The sequence below is a fragment of the Aulostomus chinensis genome, chromosome 11, assembly GCF_037954235.1.
Source record: "Aulostomus chinensis isolate RoL2024-O1b breed Wild chromosome 11, RoL_Achi_v1.0, whole genome shotgun sequence".
In the NCBI taxonomy this organism is placed as follows: Eukaryota; Metazoa; Chordata; class Actinopteri; order Syngnathiformes; family Aulostomidae; genus Aulostomus; species Aulostomus chinensis.
In genome coordinates, this window is record NC_141330.1 from 2,621,988 (window position 1) to 2,643,871 (window position 21,884).

At 49.2% G+C, this 21,884-nt stretch overlaps 2 protein-coding genes across 4 annotated transcripts in view; one reads left to right on the forward strand and one right to left on the reverse strand.

The window, feature by feature from the left end:
* Nucleotides 1-1,737: 1,737 nt before the first annotated feature.
* On the forward strand, nucleotides 1,738-18,046 carry ptpn23a (protein tyrosine phosphatase, non-receptor type 23, a). Of its 2 annotated transcripts, none has more exons than XM_086217697.1 (24): nucleotides 1,738-1,984; nucleotides 4,747-4,821; nucleotides 4,952-5,079; nucleotides 5,258-5,334; nucleotides 5,445-5,494; nucleotides 5,578-5,709; nucleotides 5,993-6,073; nucleotides 6,164-6,295; nucleotides 6,401-6,448; nucleotides 7,947-8,003; nucleotides 8,184-8,242; nucleotides 8,368-8,447; nucleotides 9,153-9,267; nucleotides 9,351-9,416; nucleotides 9,832-9,977; nucleotides 10,286-10,603; nucleotides 10,702-10,856; nucleotides 11,635-11,966; nucleotides 12,201-14,718; nucleotides 14,878-15,062; nucleotides 15,150-15,254; nucleotides 15,597-15,735; nucleotides 15,839-15,952; nucleotides 16,865-18,046. In XM_086217697.1, the coding sequence occupies exons 1-24, from the start codon at nucleotides 1,901-1,903 to the stop codon at nucleotides 17,456-17,458; spliced, it is 5,790 nt and encodes a 1,929-aa protein (XP_086073823.1). In that variant the 5' UTR covers nucleotides 1,738-1,900; the 3' UTR covers nucleotides 17,459-18,046. The 2 variants fall into 2 exon arrangements, with proteins under 2 accessions (XP_086073823.1, XP_086073824.1); XM_086217698.1 differs by having other exon boundaries at nucleotides 15,839-15,999; nucleotides 16,865-17,014.
* scap (SREBF chaperone) overlaps nucleotides 18,035-21,884 on the reverse strand; it is a 32,070-nt gene continuing 28,220 nt past the window's right edge. For both annotated transcript variants that reach the window (XM_086217700.1, XM_086217699.1), the window contains exon 23: nucleotides 18,035-21,770. In XM_086217700.1, the coding sequence (XP_086073826.1) occupies nucleotides 21,525-21,770 (246 nt within the window). In that variant the 3' untranslated portion in view covers nucleotides 18,035-21,524. The remainder of the gene's footprint in view (nucleotides 21,771-21,884) is intronic.

Here is a 21,884-nt window from a genome sequence, read left to right on the forward strand (position 1 = left end):
AACAAATGATTTTCAGTGCAGTAAACAAACTTGGGCTCTTCTACCTCTCAATTATCCAGTGGTGGAAGAAGTCCCCAGATCAACTGCTCCCTGCATCTGTGACCTCCAGGCTGGATTATTACAATTCCTCATTATCAGGCTGCTCCAGCGAGTCTCTGAAGACTCTGATCCAGAATGCTGCTGCGCGTGTACAACAGCCCTGATAGCAAATGTCCTTGGCACGAACGTGGACTGACTACATGACAAAAAATGTGACCCACATTTGGAAGTAAATGACAGGCTGAAGTTGTTGTTTTTTTTTTCCCTGCCTCTGGGATTTTGAAGGTAAAGCAAAAAGGACTGTGGTTATGATATGGCCCTCACACACACACACACACACACACACACACACACACACGCATTTCCATATCTTGTAAAATCCCTCAGCTCAGAACACTCGGGCCAGCTTTAGACCTCTTCCATGTGGCTAAGAACTCATATAACATCTTCATATTTGAGCTGGATGAGCTTCTTTGCGCCTCCTATATCCCGGCTAGAACGCCGCGGTCCCACTTGTGGTTTCTGAGTCTACAAAGGTAGACTGGAAGCTGAAACCAGACACCAAACAACGAGGCCGGCACCTCCATCCGTCCTCCAGTCACACTGCTGTCAGCCGAGCCCTCCGAGGTTCTCCCGCCGTGCCCTGATCAGTTGTGTCTCATGAATCCGAGTTATCAACTCTCTATCTACGACGGTCGTCGTTTGCAATAATTCACAGTTAACTTTAAATACCAAAGTTGCTCCCTCACATTTAGTTGCATGCGACCAATCGTGTTCACACCAGCTGGAGACTACATAGAAAGACTTTGGCCCAAAATGAGGTTGTATTTTAAGGACCTTAAACATCCAGAGGAAAAAAAAGAGAGAGAGCAGGAAGACTGTAAATTTAATATTTTAATCTTATTTTTTTTAATTGGACCTCATTTTAGGCAGCATGGTGGAGCAGTGGTCCTCACGGTGGCCCCCCAGCAAGAAGGTTGTGGGTGGAGCCCCGGCTGCAGCACGGGGTCTTTCTGGGTGAGTCTGCATGTTCTCCCTGTTCCTGCTGGGTTCTCTCTGGTACTCCAGCTTCCTCCACAGTCCAAAGACATCAAGAGGGACCAGGTTAATCCAGACTCTAAATTGACCGTAGGCGTGGCTGGGAGAGCCAATGGTTGTCTGTCTCTATGTGTTGGCCCTGCCATGGACTGGCGACCGGTCCAGGGGGAACCCCGCCTCTCACCTGAAGGCGGCTGGGATAGGCTCCACCCACCGCCACCCTCAACAGGATAAGAGGTAGAAGATGGATGGATGGAGCCTCTTTTGTACTATTTTTAATTTACCTGTTCGTTGGTTTTCACAAGCCTCCCACCTGTGTAGTTCCCTACTGCCTGGATGCCAGAAATGATGCCACATTGTTGCACTGCGTGATTATAATTTTGTTAATAAAGGCATTTGATGTGGACCATGGACTTGGTGTTGAGGTTGTCATGGTAACGTGACAGAAACGACTCATTTCCTGTTCATACCGTTTTGAGAACTTCCTCACGTATCTGTGACGTCCATTGCGTATGTAGGGTGGGGTTGGGGTCGGAGGGCGCTAAAAAAAAAAAAAAAAAAAAAAAGCGGTGGAGGGCGCTGGGACTTGGAGAAGTTTTTTGGGGGACTACATTCCCCAGAAACCCACTCAGCACGTTAAGGCGTTTACGTTACGTACGTACGTAGATACGTGCGCTCCCAGCTTCCGGTGGAAGTGTAAATGGATACATGACTCTGTTGTTTGGGGGAAAGCTGTCTCCTGGAAAACCGACATCGTACTCAAGACTACCGGTGTGGTTCTGACATCGTAACGGCTGACAGCCTCCGTGAGCAGCCGGCCGCGATGGAGGCGGTCCCCCGGATGCCGATGATCTGGCTGGACCTGAAGGAGGCTGGGGAGTTCCAGTTCAGCCCGTCCGTCAGGCAGGTGAGCTGGGTGGGGAAAGGAGCAACAGGGCTGAAAGTCAAACAAACAAACAGGGATTATGGACGGGTGCATAACCCAATCAAGAAGCTGACGTTGGCCGTCGATGTTACCGGCTGTCGCGGTTTGGGGGGGTGCGGGGGTGGAGAACGTTCTCGAACGGGTCGCTGCTAGCTTAAGCCTGATCCAGGCAGATGCCCCTGACCACCGCCTTTGTGTGCTCACGTCGGCCCCCTGCTAGCTAACAACTCTCCAGGAGGAAGCCCGAGTTCATAATGAGCCACCAACTCAGCTGCTAACTAAGAACGGAAGCAGTCCGCCATCCAAGGCTCCAGACGGCTAACGTAGCGGCTCGTCACGGCCCAGGCAGAGCCGGAGAGGGTAAACAGTGAGCTCATAGTCACATGAAGCAGGTTCTCCAAGACGGGAGAACCACATGCCTCCAACAAACACTCACTATCCGTACAACTGCAACCACACCAACAGTAATAAGCTGTCATAAAGTTACAGCTATGAGGTTCTGAGACTCTGTGTGAACAAAACTTACAATCAACACTCCAGGAAGATGAGAGCATAACCAGATGTGTACAGGGTGAATCCACACAACACAGGTTTTCATGAGCATACGATCAGTCCAAAGTTACCCGTGTAGGACTAATCAGAATGATTCCCAATCAGAAGAAGAACGTCGTTGATCCCTGAGGAAGTTCTTCATGTGGCAGAGCTCCCAGTTCAGAATAGAAATGTTGGACTGATGGAAGGACAGATGGAGACAAGAGTAGAGCCACGAGGACGGCACCCTGTGATTCCACACAGTCGTGTACTGAGAATGCTTTCTTGTTGTGTGGTTTTTCTCAGCTGATCTGTACCCTAATATTCTGCTGTTATTGAGGAAGTGACGCTCAGAGTTTTACTGCATTATTTATGTTCCCACGCTGTCTTACAACTCTGTGACTTCTCCAGGTCCTCTGACAGCGTGACCCTGAGTGCAAGTCTTCATTTGAGCTTTAGAACACATCTGTCTTTGGAAAAATGTGTGTTATACTCATGTTTGTGTGTGTATGTGAGAGAGAAATGCTCTTGAAAAAGTATTGACTTTATTTTTGAAGCGAATCTGTGGCGACGGATGACAGCCTGACGAGGGCTTTAACAAACCAGAGTCACAGTCGCTGTGGATCTCCAGCACATTCACCCTTTTAATTTAATGACGACAGTTTAGATTTGTTTCATGCCTTTCGATAAACAACAAAGTGAAAATTTACAAAGCAACATGAAGCAACAAACTGCTGGTTATGTTTTAATTCAGGTTCATCCTTCATGGGGGAATCAGGTTTGATCGTTAGCGGCTGGCCCAGGTTCAGGCTCCCTCCTGACGCTGATAAAACTGCAGACCTTTGGCCCTCCTGGCTTCCTGTAATTCCTCTCTGTGTTCAAGTGTTATGCAATGAATCAACACAACTATCTCACAGCTCCTTTAGTCGCTGTTCAGTGAAGGAAAGCTGCTACTTGAGCGCACGCACGCACGCACGCGTGAGAGAGGCTCCTGACCCGACGCTCATCATTATCATCCTTTAGTAGCACAGTAATGCCCTGCAGGACATGTTTAGAATCAAAACTCTGAAGATGCAGGAAGAATAACAGAAGTGCAAAAATGGACTTATAGCTGTTTTTCCCACCTCCGTCCACATGTTGATTCATTCGATCAGTTTTTCCAGTGTTGATAAATAATCCATAATAATGATAATGTAATAATAACAAGTTCCCACGGTGGAGGTTCTGTCTTCAGGCGGGTAGATCGAGTGTTTCAGGCTGCAGGACCGGCCCTCAGAGGAGCTGCTTGGATGTACACGGCGGCGGGAGGTTAAGAGTCCTCAAGATCCAGAGACTTGCATTGGTCACACATGTCACATGACCAGAGGATCGCTCTGAACTGAGCTAACCTGTGTCTGCTGTGGACTGAACCCTGTAAATGTGGGAAAGTGCAGTCTTCTCCCGCTTGGGGTTCAGAGTGAAAAAGTGACGTAATAGTGAGATGGGCGGGTCAGCATTGTGAGCTCCACCTGTCATCATTCATGCTTCAAGATGGCATCCAAACCAGCTGGGGTTTCTCTCTGTAGAGACTGAGTGAACGTGCGTGCAGGGCAGTTGTTGCTGTTGCATCTTCTGGCGTTTTCAATGACCTTCCTGCTGCTGCCATGCAATTACAAACAGACGCATTGCTAAATGTCTGCAGGGTTGTTTACCTCCTGAAGTGGCAGCAAGGAGCTCGCTGCTCATTACAAAGACTCATGGGGACAGAAAACGTCTTCACAAAGCATCATGGGAGCGTTTCAGAACCTGCAGGAGAAAGTAAATTCAAGGCTGTAGCTCGGGAGGACCAACATTTAGCGTTGTTTGTCACTCGTCTTCTTTGAAACTGTGAATGATGAGATGGTGTATTATTTTCTGCTGTAAAATCCAACAGATCAATCATGATACATTAGCAACACGCTGGGGAAATAGGTGTGTGTGTGTGTGTGTGTGTGTGTGTGTGTGTGTGTGTGTGTGTGTGTGTGTGTGTGTGTGTTGAATAGTCTCTAAGTTCTGAAACTCAACACGTTGTTGCCTCATTTCTGTGACTGCACAAAATGTAAATACAGAAATCCTGCTTTTCGCCTATTTAGTGGTATTTTGTCTCCAAGTATTTTGTCTGAAGTTCCACAGATGCAAGGTGTTGTAGATGAATTGTCTCTCCAGGTTTTGATTTTTGTCATCTGTGTTTCTAGTTCATCTTGAAGAATTATGGAGAGAATCCGGACAACTACAACGAACAGCTGAAGAAGCTGGAAACGCTGCGGCAGGTAGGACCACGTGACTCTCAGCAGGATTACTTCTCATCGTGTTTGGGTCCTGATTGTGTTTGTGCAGTGGTAAATAAAAGATGATTAAATACAAAATAGTCTCAAAGGTCGGCTGTGGTCTGTTCCTCAGAGCGCCGTCAATGTGACCAGAGATTTTGAGGGATGCAGCACACTGAGGAAGTACTTTGGCCAGCTGCATTACCTCCAGAGCCGCGTACCCATGGGGACGGGCCAGGAGGCTGCAGTGCCCATCTCATGGTACACACACACACACACACACACACACACACACACACACACACACACACACACACACACACACACGCACACACACACAGAACAGAGATTCCTGCTCCCTCCCATTACAGAGAGATGACTGATAACTGGCTGAGTCCAATGCTGCTCTGATCCCAGTTATTTCCTTTTTTGTGTGCAGGACTGAGATTTTCTCTGGAAAAACAGTCACCCATGATGACATCAGCTATGAGCAAGCCTGCATCCTCTACAATCTCGGTGAGTTGAGGTGCAGTTTGAGATTGTCGAACTGAAAGCCTTCAAACTGACAAGGAGAAACAGTGAAAAGGTAACAAACCTCTCTGAACCTGTCTGTGGGGTCTCTGTAGGGGCTCTGCACTCCATGCTGGGGGCCATGGACAACAGGGTGTCTGAGGAGGTGAGCTACACAAACACACACTCCCCCTTGTCGTGCGCTACTCATCTGCACTCTCACAGACTCTCTGTTCTGCGTCCGTCCAGGGCATGAAAGTGTCGTGCACCCACTTCCAGTGCTCGGCCGGGGCCTTCTCCTATCTGAGGGACCATTTCAGCCACAACTTCAGTGTGGACATGAGCCACCAGATTCTTAACCTCAACATCAACCTCATGTTGGTATGTTGCTTACATGCATGTTCCAGGGATGGAGACTTGAATCTGAGACGTGGACTTGAGTCCCACAAGTTGCTGGCTAACATAAAGGGAACACACCAACGTCTTGGGGAATATTCTCACTGTCCATCCTCCGAGAGCCACGCTAGCTGACTGCTAGTTAGCTCAGGGCATTGAATGTGTGTGTGTGTGTGTGTGTGTGTGTGTGTGTGTGTGTGTGTGTGTGTGTGTCTGTGTCTGTGTCTGTGTCTGTGTCTGTGTCTGTGTCTGTGTCTGTGTCTCTCAGGGTCAGGCTCAGGAGTGTCTTCTGGAGAAGTCCATGCTGGACAACAGGAAGAGCTTCTTGGTCGCCCGCATCAGTGCTCAGGTGGAATTCTTAGTCATTCAGTATGAACTACATTCCATGATTTCCATGTTGGTGTTGTCACTGGGGCTCATGCTGGCGCTGGCGCTGCAGGTGGTGGATTACTATAAAGAGGCCTGCAGGGCTCTGGAGAACTCGGAGACGGCCTCGATGCTGGGAAAGATCCAGAAGGACTGGAAGAAGCTGGTTCAGATGAAGATCTATTACTTTGCTGCCATCGCACATGTGAGTCGAATTACGTGTGTGTTTTGTCATTCTGTTTGTGGATTGGACTTGTCAGATCCACACACTCCTTCCTCTGTTGATTCAGTGTTTTCTTGATCTCTGCAGCTCCACATGGGAAAGCAGGCTGAGGAGCAGCAGAAGTACGGGGAGCGGGTAGGACCAAGTCCAGTGGAAGTTCCTGCTTTGTTTCACATGTTCACGGTTCTTCTGTGACTTCAAGAAGTGACACGAATTCAAACGGTCACTTTCAGTCTTGAACGGACAGATGGAATCTCATGTTGTGCATGTTGGTATTCAGTGTTATTTTGTTGTGGCTGCCAAGGCCGGAGTCGAAGATTCACTTGGTTTTCAAACATGTAGTGACTCCTCCTGTGCTTCAGAGGCACCGCTCAGCCTCTGCTGGAGCCTGAAGACACATCTGTTCAGACCAGAGTCTTCTTCAACATCTTTTTTTATTTCTTTTAAAACTAAACACACAAAAACACCCTTCTTCAACATTGCAACGTTCCTCTCCGAGTTCTTAACTGATGAAGAACAGAAAAGCTGGTTCTACTTCTGAAAAATTGTGTTATTGTAAGTCGATTTCGACAACAGCGTGTCCTAAATGACCTTATGCACCTGAGGTGTTTTTAGGGCCTGAGCCCGGAGGTCCTCCGGGGCGAAGACCTTATTAAGTTTGCTTTCCTCTGTATTTTTGCAATTTAGTATTTCAGCATCGGTATCTGTGAGTCTGAACCGAGCAGACAGAACATCACTTCATGTCCCTGAAGGGGAACCGCGCTGCGCCCCAGTCGGCTCTGCTAGTACTGATGAACATCACATCCAGGAAATCAAGTCCTCAGCTGCTTTCAAGCCCACTTCTGTTTTTGTGCAGCATGTTTTGCATGTATCAGTAGCATTCCCTTATTTAGGGGGCGCTCACATTTAACAACAACACGATGTAGTTCTTTACATGGGAAAAACACCAACTAAAAACTGGTACTGTAGTTAAATAAAATCTAGCAGTTAAAGATGGTGTGAACGTGGTAAAATGAAGTGAAAATAACAAAGTGGACCTGGAAACGTGAAGCTCTCTGTTTTAAGAGTGGGATTCTCAGGCGGGACCCCAATCTGCCAGCAGGGCTCCGACTCACGCCGGCACCTCAGTATTGGGTGTAACTCTGAGACCTGGGAGTGGTTGAACGTGCCTGCTCAGACAGTTCTGCCCCAAGGCAGTAATGAACATTTTTTAAAGTTACACATTCTGAACCATCTTTTATTTAGTACATAAAAACTAACCCAGGACATGAAACTAAGAAATGTTGGAAGTATTGAGGTTTCCAGAAAAAGTGATCGCAGGAGTTTTCTCTCGCCGACCTGCGTATTCCCGTTGTCAGGAAATTCACTCGGCCGATGTGATTCGGAATGCAGTTTTCAAATCTTCACCATTGATCTCACCATGTTAAAAGAATGGTGAGAGCTAAGCGAGACCATGGAGGGTTCTTAGGCTTTCTAGTTATTGTAAGTAGTTTTTCCATCAGCTAAATGCTTGGGATGAGGACACACACGCACACACACACACACACACACACACGCCCCCTTGTCAGCTGTAGTCCAGTTTTCCACTGCCCTGTATTTCCTGCGGCTCAGTTAAATGCTGTCTCACCAACAGCTGGCGTACCTCCAGAGCTCCCTGGACAAACTCACTGAGGCCATCAAGCTTGCCAAGGTATAAACACAGTTGCTCTTCAGCAACACTCTTTTTAAAGGAAGTGTTTTCAACGTGTCTATGAGGGAACGACCAACAAAGATGTGTTTGGTGGTGGTTTTTGGAACTGGCTGGGGTTCCCGTCAGTGTGATCCGTCTCGGTGTAAATGTTCTCTCCTTTGTCTCGTGCTGGTAAACCAGGGTCAGCCTGACAGCGTGCAGGAGGCCTTGAGATTCACCATGGACGTCATCGGTGGAAAGTAAGCGATGCATTTTTGTGTCACACTTGTTTTTTATGAGTTCCTTGTGTCCTGGGGTTATCAAACCCTGTCGTGATGACATCAGTGGTAATTATGAAATATTTTCCATCAAATATCATTTGCAGGTTTAACTCTGCCAAGAAGGACAATGACTTCATCTATCACGAGACGGTTCCTTCTCTGGAAACTCTGGCGTCCGTCAAAGGTACCGGGACGCTTGCTTCCGCTGCCCGGGGGTTCAGGGGTCCGTCTCAGCTCTGCGTTCATGCTGTCGTGTGCTGCCTCTCCTCCTTAGTTTAGGTTCCTGAAGGGATGTTCCAGTTCTGACGACGATACCTAAAAACTAAATACTAAGATATGCAGATTATTGGCTTTGATATTTGTCATTTTGTATATTTTTCGTCTCGGCATATTCTTGTCTGCTAGACGATTTTTGTTCGTTCATTTATTTTCACCCAGTAAATTACTAGAAGAAAAAAACCCACTTAAATACACTTCTAAGTAAAGTTTTAAAATTTGATTTCACATTTTTAATTTTTCATTCAGTTCAGTTCTTGAATATTCATCTAAAAAGCTTGTGTTCTAAGAGTTATTAAATGCTTTTCATCTTCAGTAGGTTGACACTCCTCTCTAAAGATAAAACACGAAACACATAAACACGTGTTCTTCATACAACGTTGATCAGAAATCCATCAGAACGACTGAGCTCTCCCTGGTGGCTCCCTCCCTCCTCAGAAGCACTGAGGTCGTCTGTGGTCCTGCTGATTTCTGATCATGATTTGAGTCACAATCCGTGCGACGTTAGACACTTTTAATGGTGGATTATTTGTTTTATGCAAATGAGGCACGATCTTAATTTGATATGCATACAATTTACAACCAGTAAACGTAGCCCTCTGTGCTCCTCTAGGTGCCCCGCTGGTGAAGGCTCTGCCAGTCAACCCCACTGACCCCAGTGTCACCGGACCGGACCTGTTTGCCAAGCTGGTGCCCATGGCTGCCCATGAAGCCTCCTCCCTGTACAGGTATTTACCCACTAGGATGTTCAGTCTGCCGTCGGGTAGACAAAGTACTGCTTAATTAATGTTGGTTACAACTGTTTTTCCAGCGAGGAGAAAGCCAAGCTGTTGAGAGACGTCATGGCCAAGATTGAAAGCAAGAATGAGACCCTTGAGTGAGTGTGTTTCACCTATGACAGGGAGCCATAATTCAGCTGCTAATTATGCTTGTGAGAACCCAGTTAATGAAACGACAATAAATTCTGTTTTTATGTGATAACATTCCAATTTGAGTAAAACCGAAAAAGCTGAATATTTTCAAAAGACGTGACAGTTGTGTCTTTATGAATGCTCCAAACATGCAGTGCAAACTGGTGTGACACGGTAACGCTTCTGTGTTCGTCACAAACAACATCAGCATCAACAACAAGAACAAAGACGTCATAGCACCAAAATCCATCATTTTGGAGCTTTAGTTTTGAACATCCTTCATTGTAGTTTCACACCAAAGAACCAAGAGTAGCGGTGCGCGCTAGCAGGGGTTGGATACCCATGCTGGTTCAAGCTAACTGGTTTGTGCTCCTTGTGTAGGCAGTTCATGGACTCTCTGGGCTTGGAGCCGGAGTCTGTGGACAACCTGGACATGTACAGCCACATCCCGCCTGTGCTGATGGAGAAGTGCGCTGCTCTCAGTGTGCGACCCGACACGGTTAAGAGCCTCATCCAGTCCATGCAGGGTAATGACAATGGCCTCAAACACGCACAAACACACCGGCCTAACTTTTGTTGCAAGCAAGCTACTGATCCCAAACCCCACTGACTCTGAGACCAGGGAACCAGACGTGTTCATGTTAACTGATTTGCGGGTTCCACGGCTCATTCCTGCACCGCTCTACTGACTTAGCAAGTGATCTTATGTACTTAAGCATCCATGAAACACTTCAAACATGTCCCAAGCTGTTGAGTTAGTCTTTTGTGTTGCGTTTGTTTTTTGTTTTTTTGGTCTGTTTAAGTTTTCTGAGTACTGACTTGCTTGCCTCTGTAGTGCTGTCGGGGGTCTTCACTGATGTCGAGTCCTCCCTGAAAGAAATCCGAGACGTCCTGGAGGCAGACGAGGCCAGCGAACGAGCCTTCCAGGAAGTTGGAGGTCCCGCTACAGACGAGGTTCACACAGCGGCTCAGGCTCAGGCTCTGGCTGAGATCCACAGGGATCTGGAGAAATACTTGGAGGCCCACGAGAAGGCCAGTTTCACCAACACAGAGCTTCACCGGGCCATGAATCTACACATCAGCAATCTGCGTCTGCTGGGGGGGCCACTGGAAAGTCTGAGAGAGGCGTTGCCCCGACCTGACCTCAGTGAAGGTAAAGTTATGTTTGATGTTGAGGATGTGTGTATCACTGTGTATGCATTGTGTCTGAACAATGCGTGCGCACGTGTGTGTGTGTGTGTGTGTGTGTAGAGGAAGTCGCAGGGCTGCAGTGTATGAAGCGGATCCTGGCGAAGGTTCAGGAGATGAGGGAACAGAGAGCCTCCTTGGAAAAACAGCTCCGTGACCTTATCCAGCAGGACGACATCACCTCCACCCTCGTCACCACTGAGAGGGCAGACATGAAGGTGTTGTGCTGCACACTTTTCCTTCCACTCAAACTTGCAGACTGAGAGACACAGGAAAACTAAAATGGTTCAAGGAGGAAGCTGCATTCTTAAAATTTGCCAGAGGAAAATAAGAATCTGAATATTTGAACCTTTTTGAAGATAAATATGGAGCCTTTGAGTGGCCACATTGAGACTTTTTTATGTTAAAAACAAGAAAAAACAAGGCCACAAGAAATAACTTGTGTCTTCACTTTTGTTATTTGAGGCCATGACATGTAGTTTATTCCCTCACAGTAGTTTATCAGGCCATAAGATACAACGGGCTCCCAATATTAGTGTTATTTTGAAGCCTTAAGATAGAACCTGTTCATACAATTTAGTCATTTTCAGGCCACAAAACATAACCTCCCCCTTCAATTTTGTTATTTTGAGGCCTTAACATACAACTTGTTCCCACATATTATTTGGAAGTCACAAGATGACTTGTTCACTCAGTTTGTCTTGAGGACACAAGTATGTAACTTGTTTCTTCAATTTCTTTATTTTTTCACCACAAAATATAACTTGTTCCCATAATTTAGTAGTTTTGATTCATTCATGGCCGCAAGATATGATGTGTTAAAAAATATAAACTAATTCAATAAAGAGAATGAATGATGTTTTCTATTCTCTATGGTCTGTCCATGGGTCCAGTAGCTTATTGCAGCTACAAAAAAACCCCTACAGAAGTCAGCATTGTCAGTAGTTACTATTTTGTCAAATATGTGAAACTCTTCACTAACTTGTGTCTTTCCAGCGTATATTTGAGGAGCAACTGAAGAAGTACGAGCAGGTAAAGGTGTACATCGACCAGAACCTGGCAGCTCAGGAGAACATCCTGAAAGCCCTGACTGAAGCCAACGTCCAGTATGCCTCAGTTCGCAAAGGCTTGAGCCAAACAGAGCAGCAGTGGAACAGCACGGTCCAGGGACTGGTAGGCTCGTATGAAGCTTACGAGGACCTGATGAAGAAGTCGCAAGAGGGAAAGGAGTTCTATGATGACCTGGAGGCCAAAGCGTCACGTCTGCTTGAGAAAGCCAAGACTCTGTGTCAGACCAGGACAGAGGAGAGGAAACCAATCCTGGAAAAGTATGTATTTTTATACCGCGACTATGAGTGGCATTCAATTACTTTGACAATTTTCTGGCCATTTCCTGGCTTGTTTATCTTGATCAGCATAGTTGTGAACTGTAGCTGCACTGCTTTGCTGGAGGTACACGTCTTCTGTCTTTCTTTGACTTGCTCCGCTCATGTTGAAACTTCTTTCAGATGTTTAATTTGAGTGCTTTGCCTCTGGTCCTTGTTTTTCGCCTCCTCCTACAGAGAGAACCAGAAAAAGCCCCCTGCAAGGCCCACAGCAGCTAAGCCCTCCTTGAAAACAAAGACCTCAGATACTGACTCTGCCTGCTCCAGCCTGGAGGATCCAGAGTTGGCTCAGCTCAGTGCAGCTATCTTGGCCTTGGGAGGTGACTTACCAGAAGAGCTCCGCAGCCTCCCACCTGACATTCCTTCTCTCCCTGCTGCTGGAGCTCGTCTGCCTGGTCCTGAAGCCTTCCTCCCCCCAGGTGCAAACTTGGGCAGCAGCAGCTCTTTGCCGTGGCCTGGTGCTCCAGTTGCTGGTCTTCCTCGCTTCCCAGCGAACCTGCCACCTCCAGAGCTCCTGGCACGGATAGCTCAGTTTCCTACTTCCGGGGCTCTTGCACCGCAGGGATCAATGCCATGCAGACCCCTCCCTCAGATGCCTCCGCAGATGCCAACCCAGGCACCTGTGTCAGGTTACAGGCCACCTGCGCCGCAAGTCCCCCAACCCAGCCCTGTTGCACCTGCACAAGTCCGGCCCTCAACCACCACTGTTGATAGCATCCAGGGCCCTATCCCCAGCTACACTCCTACACCACACCACCCTGTCCCACCTGTGGCTTCAACTGGTTATGCTGTCCCTCCACAAATGGGGGCCTACCCCCAGTTTATGCCTCAACCAGGGATGCCTATTCAAGGCCAAACTCCATTGCCCCGGCCGCAGAAGCAGCTACCGCAGTATCCCCAACCTGTGGGGCAACCACTGCCTCAGGGGTACCAGGCTGGACCCAGAGCAGTGCCTGGTCCTCACCCTCCTTTTCAGACTCAGCAAGTCTTCCCACACAGATATATGCCCCCTCAACCTGGTGTTCCTCCCCAGTACCAGCAGCCATTCCCAGGCCATTTACCGTCACAGCAACAAAATGGCTATCAGCCTCAGCCTCGCATACCCCAAGGCTACCAGACACCACAGAACTATTTACCCCAACAGCATCCTCAAATGATGCCAGGCTCTATGCCAAGGCAAATTCAGGGCCAAATGACACCACAGACTGCACATCCACAAATACCCCCAACTTCTCAGCCTGCACCCCCTGTATCACAACCTTATTTGCCCCTTCCCAACCAACAGATGCCCCCCGGACTTCCTCACCAACATATGTTGCCACAACAGCAACAAATCTCAATCCCCCCCAGTGCCCAGCAGATCCCACCTCATTCACAGATACAGATGCCAGGTGGTCCCAGACCACAAATACCCCCTACAAGTCAGCCAGGGCCTCCAGTGTCACAGAACTATATACCACCCACTAGCCAGCCCACTCACCCTACACTACGCCCACAGATACCCCCTGCCTCTCAACCCCATATGGTCCCTGGTCCTCAAGTTCATCTGACTAGGGGCCCTATGCCGCAAATGCCCCCCAGTACCCTTGCCCCACACCATCACCCCCATCCTAGACAACCTCCTATACCAAACATGCCCCAGCAGCCCATGCAGGTACCCCCTCATCATTCTGGGGGAGTATGCTACCCTGGAGGGCCTCCTATGATACCCCAACAGCCCCTGGCACCACAGCCCGTGGCACCCCAACAACCACAGACTTCTCTTCCCATGACCCATTCGCAGCCTTCTAGTATGTATCCTACAGCTCCAGGATCTAATGTACCCCCAAGTGCCCCACAGCAACCCACTGCCATGGGCCCACATGGTCCCCACATTGCCCCTCCTCAGCACATGATTCAGCCTTGTTCTGGAGGTCCATCAGCAGTTCAACCACCTGTTCCTCCTTCCCCTTCACCTTCCCCTTCCCCATCTCCCTCCCCAGGTCCTGCTTCTCTAATTCTGAACCCCCAGCAGAGACCCACATCAGCCCCCACCCCTGGAGGCACAGTTCCACCCACTCTTCCATCACCCTCTGCCGTTTCTCCCTCCACATCTCTGTTTCAGCGCCAAAACTCGAGCACAGATGACCTCCTTTCTTCTAGCCCAGAGAGCCAACCTGGAGGCACCAAAGCCCCTACCAATGTCCTCCAACCCACCAAAGCTGACCCACAGGATGGGGAGCGCCGAAAGAAGAGCTCCCAGGGAGTTCTTCTGATCCAGGGTGATCCATACCAAGCGCCAGAGCGTGTTGCCCATCTTCATGGTGAACTGGAACGCTACAGAGCCCAAGTAGAATCGCTTGAACACCCTTCAGAGACTGAGGGTGGCCTGTCAGTGCTGGACGCCCGGTGGAAAGAGCTCCAGGACCAGCAGGAGAAAGATGCCCGGCAGCTGTCGATTGCCATTGCTCGCTGCTACACCATGAAAAACCGACACCAGGATGTCATGCCCTATGACCTCAACCGAGTGGTGCTGCAGTCAGGCAAAGATGACTACATCAACGCTAGCTATGTGAGAGACTTGTCGCCATACTGCCCACAACTCATCGCAACCCAGGCTCCTCTCACCGGAACAGCGGCAGACTTCTGGCTGATGGTTTATGAGCAGAAGGTTTCGTTGATAATCATGCTGGTTTCAGAGCAGGAACTGGAAAAGGTACTGAATTACTCAGATTAATCCATTTATGATAAATTTGTCTTTGGAGTAGAAGGATTTCATAACTGGGAGATGTTCTGTCGTACATCATGAGTTGTCATCAAGTTAATTTCATTCTTAACCCGTCCTCTGTGAGTTTAACTCTGTTTTCTCTCTCAGGGAAAGGTTCTGCGTTACTTCCCTACGGAGCGTGGCCAGCAGCTCTCTCAGGGACCAATCACTCTCAGCCTAACCACGCAGAAGACAACTCCCACTCATGTGGAGCGCATGATCAGCCTGCAGTATCGCGATCAAAGCCTGAAACGTACCGTCGTTCATCTTCAATTCACCTCCTGGCCGGAGCTGTAAGTCGTGTCTACAAGAGTTTCAGACGATCTCATTTAGGTTTGTTTCAGCCAGATGAGCCCTCACGTTTCCCGCTTCCTCACCAGGGGTCTACCTGACAGTAAGAGCAACCTGCTGCGGTTCATCCAGGAGGTACACGGACACTACCTTCACCAGAGGCCTTTACACATGCCTGTCATAGTACACTGCAGGTGAGTGTGTGAACAACTAATCCTTTATTTTCGTAATATTTGTGTAAACTCTTATTCATAAAAGTTGTTTACCAAAAAGTGAGCTACAAGTTGAAAGCAGTTCATGGCCTGCTAATGGGCCCCCACCCAGTGGTTGAGAAACGCTGCCATACGTCAGCAGCAGAGCTTTTTTTTTGTTTGGTTTTTTTGTATTTTGTTTTTGATGCTGTTCCAGTTTGTAGCACTTTTACATTCCTGAAACTTTGCTTTGAATTAGATCTCACTGATTGATTCCCTGTTTGGGAGAAATTCCCAAGTCATCAGCAGCGTGTGCGAACTAAGTGGTCAAACCTTCTGTCACAGTTCGGGTGTTGGACGCACCGGCGCCTTCTGTCTGCTGTACGCTGCACTGCAGGAGCTGGAGGCAGGAAATGGGATCCCGGACCTTCCTCTGCTGGTGAAGAAGATGAGACAGCAGAGGAAGAACATGCTCCAGGAGAAGGTGAGACACGGTTTTGTTTTGTTGCTTCTCCGTGCAGCACAGGTGAGAGGATTCCCAGCTTTAAAAAGCCTCATTTTAACACCCTGCCGTGTTTCGTCTGCAGCTCCACCTGAAGTTCTGCTATGAGGCGGTGTTGAAGCACGCGGAGCAAGTCCTGCTGAGACATGGCATCGCCACGGCAACCTGCAGCAAGAACACCAACTCTGCTGCCACAAAGGTGCCACGCGTGCTCTGAAACTCTGCACGGTCAAAGAATATCCAGCTGTCAGTATTTAGTCTGAGTCTGAAACTGTAGTTGACCACTGAGGGGAGCCTCCACCATCTCTAGTTACTCTGAACTTGTTCTCCAGGCCTTAAAATTCTTTTGCCGCGGGGCAGGCAGAACAAATGGAACCAGTGCTACGCATCACTGATGCTTCACACGCCACACCGGTGTGTTTCAGGAGTGTGCCACTATGATGTACGCCCATCAGAGTGACCTTTGACCAGAGAGCTCTTCATCCATGAGCCCCGGTGGACGTCTGTGCCAAATTGAAAGAAATCTCATGAGGACGTTCCTGACGTTTCACCTTGACTGGATTGTGACAGACAGACAACGTGAAAACTCGTCTGTTCTTTCCTGCTAACCAGAGGTCAGAGGTCAGAGGAAGGCCAGAGGGAAAATTTGGTAAAAACATCCACTGGGACTGATGGATGAACTGAGAAGACTTAGATTGTCAAAAATCTACATTTCTGCCATGACTTAATGTTCCATGTGCTGATTATGACATCATGTGAGATACATTTCTAACAGGATATGATGTAACTTTACATCACTAAGGTCAAAGGTGAGCTTCACTGGGACATCGTAATGTCCTGCAACAGTGCACTTTTGTCAGTGTCATAACTCGTCTTAAAACCTTGGCGATGTGAGGTGGTTTCCTGGTGTCTCATGTCCACGTTGTCCCTTCAGAGTCTTAAGTGTCCGTCCCAGTGGCGCCAACTGAGTATTCAGCCGTTAACGTTTCTTGTGCTTGCGTTTTCACTCCGTAGGAACTCTGCCAGCTCTGGTTGGACGAGGTACTCTTGATTGACAGCAGTAATGAATGTAGAACGTCTCCGATCTAACTGTTGTCTGCTTTCCCTGCAGCCTTACTCCAGACAGGAGTCCCAGCAGGACATCGTCCTTGGTGGGGACATGCCAATCAGCTCCATCCAAGCCACCATCGCCAAGCTCAGCATCCGGCCCCCCAGCGCCACCGACCCCTCCATGGAGGCCGGCGGCTCCTTTATCCTGGATGAGCAGGGGGTCAATGTTGCACCCCACTTTGACTCACTAGGTGATGTCCAGACTCTCCAGGAGGCTTGTCCCCTCGCTGACCCTCACCCCCCTGCCTCCTTCAGTCCACCTCCCCCCCCCACTGCTCACTCTCCACCACCTCCCAATGGCCTGGATGTCATCTCTCCATCAACACCACCAGCATCCAATCACCAGCCAGCCCCAGAGGCTCCGCTCAGCACTGACCCGCCTCCCGCCGCTCCAGCGCCATCATCCCTGGAGCTGCTGGCCTCTCTGACACCCGAGGCCTTCTCCATGGAGGGAGGGGGCAAGGGGAAGCAGCGGGTGACCAAACAGAGCTTTCTGCAGCCAGCGGAGGGTCAGGGTCTCCACGGGACCCGTGGGGACGAAGGGGACGACCCGCTCAGCAGCCTCGACCCCCTCTGGAGCCTCAACAAGCGCTGAGCTTGCTTTTCTTTTTTCTCACCAGGCATCAGCAAAGGCTTCTCTCTAATCTGCTTCGAAGATAGAAAACGCACTGAATCCTTGGGGTCGATTACCAAGATGTGCCTGGTGGCTGACGGGAGGAGTTCCGTTTTAGGGGGCGTGGTCTCTGAAACGTAGGTGACTTGTGAGACCAGGTCACTATGCACTTGTCTGTGTCCCCACATTCCTTCTGTCCCTCTTTGCTGCTTTTCCTTCTTTGTCTGTGATGGATGGAACCTGTTCTGCACCTCCAGCACCAAATCTGCCCCCCCCCCAATATCCCAGCATGCACTCCACTCTTGTAGCCCCTCCCACACGTGATCACCAAGGCCACATTGGGCTGTGATGGTTTCATGACTGGAATCATGATGGATGGAGCATTTGCAGAGACACTCCCGACACGACCAGTGCGCGTAGCTCAGTTGTGGTACAAATCAGCACGTTCTAACAAGTTCTTTTTTTCTTCATCTGTAACTCTGTAAATACCTTAAATAACTATTCTGACGGTTCCTCTGGAGAAAAGTCACTAATAAGTCATTGTTGTAAAAACAAAATAAACCCAGTAGACAGACGCTTGTTGTATCAAAGCCTCTTTATTTGAAAATTAGTACAAAGTCTCTTCTTTGTGTTAAAAAACTGTAAATAAGTTACCTCCGCTAAAACAGCCTGCGCGGATTGTAGCCCTCCGCCGAGGGAAGGCAGCGAGACGCCAGCGCAGCTCACAGATGTGCACATTTGGTTCTCGCTGCAGCTCCAACCTGCGACTCTTAGCATCGCCACGGAAAGCGTTACTCTGGTTTTTCCTTATACAGCAGGAAACGAGCTGTGCCAAGGAGCAGCATGGAAGCCAAACCAGCAGCCCACAGCAGGCAGGTGCAATATTTAAGGCTGAGCGCGTCGATGACAGTCGGAGGTCAACGTTGCGATGCTGCAGAGATGTCCTGCCTCCATGTTGTGTTCTATAAAATGGAGAGCCCATAAAAAAAGACCACAGATGTTCGACGGGGGTTTTCAGAGGAGAGTAACATTCCCTACAACGGCAAACCATGTCAAAGTAGTCCCAATTAGACATTTCTTCCAAAGTTGTGTTCCCGTCCTCTGATGAAGTCAAGGAGACGTTACAGACTTTGATCAGCAGGATCGTCGTAAGCGAGATGCAGTTAGAAGTACAAAACTACCGTGATACTGAGGAGGAACAACACCGACACGACTTCACGCTTGGGTTTGAGGCAGGTAGGCCAAAGTAGAAAAACCCATGAAGTCTGCAGTCAACATTCTACTGACGTAAAAGAAGTACGCGACACTGAGTTTGCTTCAAAGTACACATTCTACTTGATATCAGTGTATTCCAGAGCTTGGGAGCCTTCAACCCTTGAACCATTGACCTCTGAAGGTCGTGCCAGTTGCAGCGCATCACAAACTCTTTGTCTTCAAGGTGGCCGATGGGTTCAGATAGATGTGGTGTAGCAAAAGTACAAAGGTCCCCAAAAAATGCAAATACTCAAGAAAAGATACCACCACATTGCACAAAAGTACTCGTGTAAAAATACTTTCAACCACTGGTAACCGGCGTTCTCACTTAGCCACTTGTTAGCAACCCAAGAGACATCAAAAGCTGAAAACTCAAAGAAAAGAAAGTGCAGTATGGACTTTAGTAGTCTTAGCGGTGGACAGGAGCTTATCCGAGCCCGTTACCCAGAAGCCCCGATGACGTGGAGGCGAGGCAACCGGACGCTCAACCATGCTAACTTGCGTTCCTGCTGCTGGATGAGAAGGGTTGCTCTTCCCACCTGAACCTCTGAAAGAAAAAGTCCAATTCTTGACACTGTAAACGGGATACAAAGACAGATGTTCAGAACTGAACCACGGACCGAACACTCATGATGACGTCAAGGTTCAGCCGCTGTGCTGGTCCCTCGCTCGCTCGCCCGCCCCACAGACACCCTCCCCAATCCGAAGCGTTCTTGCCTGCCGGTTATGACAGAAAACTAACAAGCAGAAGCGTCTGCAGGAGTCGCTCAGAACTCAAATTCAAATGTGAGACTTTGTAACATTCCAGGACGAGCCGGAGTCGGCCGTGTTCCTGACTGGGATGACGTCTGAGAGCCCGACGCGTGTCTGTCTGCTGGAGCTACATTCAGTCCGAGTGAGGCCGGCTCCAGGCGACCCTGCGCCGACTGGTTTTCTGCTACAGACCAGACTTCGACAGGGAAACTGGCGTTAGAGCAGCGATAAACGGAATCAAACATGGAGGAGGACAAACTAGGAGCCGTCAACCGTCCCGTCATCCCGCCACCACTTGGATTTGAGGTTGTTGAATTGGACACGTTTGATCAGCTGAACCAAGCGGAAGCATCCGATCCGATCAGATACATCCGTTTAGGTTGGAGTCTGAATCCTGGAGGACGCGTTCAGGCACCGACGAGAGCAAAGCCACAATCTGTGTTGGCTGATGAAATGTTAATGTGTAACATTGCAAGATGAACCAAAGCACCCCTGGATGAGAGGAGAAGTTGCGAAACAGTTCAGCCGTTTGATGGAGGACAGCTGCTGGATTCACGCCGCAGATTTTTACCAGAAATATTCAGTCGAGCTGCAACGAAGGATTCATTTCTCATTGATTCATCTGGGTGTTATTACTCAGCAACAGTCGAGTCACTAAAAATGTCACGAAAGGCCAAGCGCCTTCACTTCGTCTTCAGCTACTTTATCCTCATTTGTGGCCCCAAGAGAGCAAAGCTCGTGTCTGCTAGCATCACAATCCCGTGTTTCTCCTCTCCAACACATCAGTTTCCTCGCCAGGTCGCGTCTTAAATCCAGGCTGCTGCTGCGGCGCCGGCGCTCTGCTGCCCATCAGGAAACTCGACGACAAAAGTTTTCTTTTTTTGTTTTCTGCAAACCGTCGAGTCGTCGCTGGCTGGCTGCACGAAGGCGTGTTTGTCTGGGGCCAGAATGTAAACGCTGCAGATGGTGTCAGCTCCAGTTGCAGGAAGAAAGGGATTTACAAAAACAAAAAAAAACCCAACAACCTCTAAAAAGGGAAAACAATTTAAAGATACAGTAGCCAATGTAAACATGACGGCGGCCGAGGGCAGCCTGTGCTGAGACGCCACAACTCCAAATTTAAGAAGTTTCAGAAAATGGAGGTAGCCTGATGAAGGTGCAGCACGCAGGAAGCCCCTGAACGGCATCAGTTACCCCAAAATCAGAGGCTGACGCTGGGATGAAGGTGGAACCTCAGCCCTCCTACCCAAAACTTCCCATCACTTCAGTGTTTCCAGTTAAATACAAAGCAACGCCCCGCCCACAAGCCCATCATTCATCTCACTATCTGCACATTAGTATATTCTTCTTTAAGAACCAGGATTAGCCATTCATAAACAAACCGTTATTCAAAAAAGTATCACTAATAAATAACAGATTTATACATATAAAAACAGCCCCCCCTGGAGGTCTTTTTGTACAGTGATCATCATCACTTCTTCCTCACACACATGGGTTTTGTTCTCAGCAGTTTTGCCACAAAAAAGGGCAACAGTCATTCAGATGAACACACACACACACACACACACAACTGCTTAGCTCATCCCAACAGGCCGTCGTCGGGGTTGCTATGGCTGCACGCCGCTGTGGAGCGAACGAGGCAGCAGGAATATTAAAAAATAAGAAGACGGCGTCGTCTTCCTCTGTGGGAGGGTGAAGCCCCACCCGGGTCAGCAGCATTGAGGGCAGAGCCACAAAACAAACACACACAAAAGCACAAACTGGTGGGTCCTCGTCAGGGGAGAAGCACCCAGATGTTCTTGAACCAACCGTGTGACCCTCGTAAACGTCAGCCGGGGGGGGGGGGGGGGGGGCGGGGGGGCGCCCGCCCCCTCAGGTAGGATGCAGCAGGTCCTCAGATCACCTTCCTCCTTCTAAAGTCATAAAAGCCTCGTAGGCTCATGGCGCTCATGTTCCCATCCGTGTCCAACAGCCAGAGAACGTCCATGTTTTCCCAGTGCTCCCACCAACATCATCCAACGAGCGTCTGCTCCTCCCCGTCTTAGTCCAGTTTCTCCAGCACCGAGGGCACGTACACCAGGCTCAGCTCGCTGCCGAAGTCACATACGATGGCGGCGTTGTCGAGCACCAGCAGCTGGCGGACGCCCTGGCCGTCGCTGCTCTGGCCCAGGTAGACTGTCTGCAGCAGGTCGCCAAAGTTCAGGTCCCAGAAGGAGACGCAGCCCTGGCCCCCGGTCACCAGGAGAGACTCCGAGATGACTCCCAGACTGGCCCCGCAACCCACCTCCTGGTCACCGAGAGGGAGGGGTTACTCACCGCACAGACACAAACACTGTCTCCATACATTAACCTGCGAAGATGCTAATGAAGCTGATAACAAGCGCTTCACAGCTGCCTGGTG

What these genes read in the sequence shown, in the direction of transcription:
- ptpn23a (XM_086217697.1), top strand. Translation starts at nt 1,901, where the DNA reads ATGGAGGCGGTCCCCCGGATGCCGATGATCTGGCTGGACCTGAAGGAG. An exon ending in AGGAAACCAATCCTGGAAAA is followed by an intron (nt 11,967 to 12,200) that starts GTATGTATTTTT and finishes CTCCTCCTACAG; the next exon opens with AGAGAACCAGAAAAAGCCCC. An exon ending in TTCACCTCCTGGCCGGAGCT is followed by an intron (nt 15,063 to 15,149) that starts GTAAGTCGTGTC and finishes CTTCCTCACCAG; the next exon opens with GGGTCTACCTGACAGTAAGA.